General features: G+C 38.0%; 1 protein-coding gene across 1 annotated transcript; it reads right to left on the bottom strand.

Moving 5' to 3' along the window:
- Positions 1 to 426: 426 nt before the first annotated feature.
- LOC307145042 (uncharacterized protein) lies at positions 427 to 3,595 on the bottom strand. The gene is made up of 5 exons (XM_079847870.1): positions 3,520 to 3,595; positions 1,932 to 2,208; positions 1,662 to 1,845; positions 1,404 to 1,445; positions 427 to 1,270 (listed from the first exon to the last, which is right to left on the bottom strand). Exons 1-4 carry the CDS (start codon positions 3,564 to 3,566, stop codon positions 1,435 to 1,437), a joined length of 519 nt encoding a protein of 172 aa, XP_079703996.1. The 5' UTR covers positions 3,567 to 3,595; the 3' UTR covers positions 427 to 1,270; positions 1,404 to 1,434.
- Positions 3,596 to 4,021: the final 426 nt, after the last annotated feature.

Raw genomic sequence — 4,021 nt, 5'->3', positions numbered from 1 at the left:
TTAATGTTGTACATTACGAACCGAATCGGGTTGAATCGGAAGCTGACGAATCGGAACCTAACTTCAGCGTCGCTTGGAGTTAGGTTCATCCTGTCGTCTATTTGAGGCAATAGAGGGGCTGAAATGAAAGTTTTTCTTAGGTCGTTTTTCAGATGATTAAACGCCGGCAAATCGACGTGGAAGCGACAGAAGGAAAATGCAAAGATTGAGACTTGAACTCACATGTCCCAGCTGAGAGACGTGTGCTACCAATGCACCACTGAATTGAAGAGCCCCTTACGTGTCAGGTTGATCTGTATCATCATGTGTACACAGCTGATCAGAGAGGGATTTTGTTTCGACCTACATATTGTTATGATTCTACTTACCGAAAACAGATAATTAAAAATCTTTATATAAAACAAATGTTCAGTAAAACCAGCTGTTTGTGCTGTCACCTTACGTTTATTCCCCTGCTGTATAATTACATATTTATATGGGAATTTTATATGAAACAATTTTACATTTTATATGAAACATATTCTGTTACATCATTGCAAGTTTTCCTCAAAATCACCATTTCCTGAAGATTATGTTTTAATGCTCTAATTATCATTTAATCATAATTTATGAATGTTTTTCTCATATGGACAGCTAGCAGCAGCAGGATCAGCAGCTTTGAGAGCTCCACAACACACATTCCATACATTATCTTTCTGATTTATGGCAAATAAAATATGGTTTGGGGAAACATCACAATGTGGAAATCAAAGACCAACACTAGTTATCATTTTAGGGTTTAAAGATCCTTGGACGTATTCATTGTTGATCAAAAATGACCACTTCCAAATACTGTGCTATTATGAACAACAAAAATAAAACTACTAGCAATAACATAAACAATTTTTAAAAACATGTTTTCCAACTGCTTCACATTTCAAAAATTCACGTATAAATCAATATAACAGACATGCAATAACATTTCATATTTAAAATGTATTTTCAAACTTATTATACGGGGTATATGCAGGAATGCAAAAGTTTATTTCAATACCTTTTATAAGACTTTTTATAGACCTCAAAATACTTTTAAGACCTCATTCGGTCGGTGGAGGAAGTGGTGTAGGACTTCTTTAACAGGAACAGGAAGCCAGGGAGGCAGAAGAGGACATTGATGAACTTGTGGAGGTGATCTGTAAGGTGGTGTAGTGATCCATCATGAAGCCCCAGGCGTGTTAGGGCTGCAGTGGGTTATACTGTTGCTCTTTATGCTGTTGAAAGGGGGAGGGGTCTAGCAGAACAAATAGTTTTATATGTTATAGTAATCAGGTTTTAGATTATTATATATAGGTTAAATTTTGGACATTGACAGAAAATACTTAAATGCCTGTAGTGTAGAATGTGAGTAACCATGTGTTAGTTACCTTCATTCAAAGCTGAGTGGTGTCTGTCCATTTACGCATGGGCTGTGGGTTTCAACATACAAAGGTTGGGTTGGTTTTTGGAACGCATTTAGAAAAATATGTTTAAAATTTATTTCTAGGAATTTGTAAAAAGTAAAGACATTTTCTTAGTGCCCCTTTTTTAATCATAACATTGAAATGATTAGCTGTGTATTTGTATTGTTTCAAAACATGTTTGCTATAATCATTAAGCATTTAATAGTGTGGAGCGTCACTCACTCATTACAAATTGAAGAGCACGCAGGTATATATCCTGACCAAAGGATAAGGAGTCAGAGTTAGGATTAACTTCATGTTGCAGCAGAGCAAGATTCTCTGCAGACAGGGGGGATGGAATGTAAGGAACAACAATCCCATGGTCAGTGTCTTCAGATACCTCCTCCTGATGGTCTATGTGCTGCAGCTGCATGGCCCAACAAACAAATTAATGATAATAGACAAAGTGCTTAAGGGAAAAACTGCCATGCCAATCAAGTATTACATGCCCACCTCTGCATAATTTGGCTCAGGCACAGGTGCTTGGAGCATTCCAATGTTCCACATCTGTTGAGGTGTAAGGTTTGCCTCTGTGCGGATCGGGTGGTTGTTCCAACTGTCTGTGAAATGCTGTAGATCTGACCGCAGACGAGGTATGAACACATATTGCACACAGAAGAGGTGGATCGCATTAGACAGATCAATGAAGCCCTCTTCTTCCAAGCTGTGTAGTGCGTTGTAGTACTTTGATGTTACAGAATTCCAAACATCTCTCCATAAGCGTTCCACCCTGAAAAAAGGCAGACAGACAATGGTTAGAATAAGAAACACTGGTGCTGTCTGTTCATAAGTAAATGGCATTTATGGCTTTTAAGTGGTGCAGCCACTTTTATGCCGGTGTGTGTGTGTCCGCCAGTTCACACCAGGAAATTTCAATCAGGAATGGAGAGTATAGGAGAGAGCAAGCTGAAATCTGTGCCAAGGTTTGTGACCACTGTTCAATGTAAAAGATGACTGCCAACTATAACCAGCATACCATGGAGCTTGTTGAAAGCAGCCATCTTGACAGAAGAGGGTAAACCAACATCCGGTCAGACTGACACATGATTGACACAAATTGATAATGTAATTAATGCTTCCTGTTAGTCACATTAATACAATACAAGTTTACCTTCAGTAACCTTGTACCTCCCCTACATCTTACATAAACATGTCAATAAATCAACACTGAATAAGGCAAGACTTGTAATGGGTTGACAGGACAATACTATATGATATTAGAAATCTAAATAAATGAATACTAATTAAACAAACCATCTTGTCTTCTTTTCCAAAGATTTTCATTAAACTAAGAGCTTTTGTGTCTCAACTGAATGCCAAATTTACCAGAAGGATCATTATTGGCACAATACTTTAAGCTAGTAACTACTTGTACACTATGTCAGACAATAAGCATCACTTCATTGAACTGCCAGTTTTCCATGTGGAGTTGTGCAGGACATTAGGCTACTTATAAATAATGCCTGACACAGCTAGTTTGCGCACCGAGCAACGGAATATATATTCATGTTACCGGTGGTATGCAACATTATTTTCCGTACGGGACGGCATATGTAAGCCCCGCTCTCAAAATAACAGCATCTGCCTCTGTGTCTGCGAGCATTTGACTGTGATGGTGGGGAGACCACTACCCGTGAGCGAGAGAGAGAGCGGGACGGTCAAATAGCTGTAATCCTGTGGGCTGTGTGAGAAGATAGACTCAGGCTCTGCATGACCTGTTGCTGCTAAACAGGCAGCGCTGTGGGCAACAGTTGGCCTGTGGACTGTTGTTTGACCACTAATGACGTTACGTATTATAACACAATATAGCACTAGCACATAGCAAGCCTCTGTAACGTTACTTAAGTGAAATAAACAATTCAATTAGCCGTTAGCGCACCCTGCTAGCCTGCCTGACAATATGAGGCGTCAGATATCTAACACCATCACACAAATTAGTCAACGTGAGCTAAGTTAGCAAGCTGTATGTTTAATCGAAATATCAAACAGAGTAGGCTAATAACGTGACACCAATCATTTTAATACGGTTTTATCTACTTACCAACAACTCCACCACTGCTTCCTGGCTCGCTGGCGAGTGGCGACCATGACTTGCTTGTCAGAAAGACGTCGTTGGTGTAGACACTTGTCACTCAAGCATGTCTGACCAATGGGGAAGCACCCGCCCCCACTGCGGTACGTTTGTGTCAAAATGATTTAAAAAAAAAACGACTTCAAAACTTTTTTCACTTCATTCAAAAAAAAAGAAAGTTCAATAAAAAAAAAACACTTCAAATGATTTTTTTTTTTTTTGCATTTAAACAGTTTTTTCTTTGATTGAAATTATTTTTTTTTGATTGAAAATGTTTTTTTTTTGATTGAAGCAACTTTTTTGGGATTGAATAATTAAGACACAAATGTCCTACCCATAACATGGTCCAAACACAAAAAAGATTACTTCAATCAAAGAAAACATTTTCAATCAAAAAAAAAGTGTTCAAGTGCAATTTTTTGAATCTCAAATATTTTTTTGCATTCAAAAACATTTTTTCTATGATTGAAAA

Source organism: Squalius cephalus (genome assembly GCF_949319135.1).
Source record: "Squalius cephalus genome assembly, chromosome: 17".
NCBI lineage: Eukaryota > Metazoa > Chordata > Actinopteri > Cypriniformes > Leuciscidae > Squalius > Squalius cephalus.
This window is presented reverse-complemented; position numbering and strand designations above follow the sequence as displayed.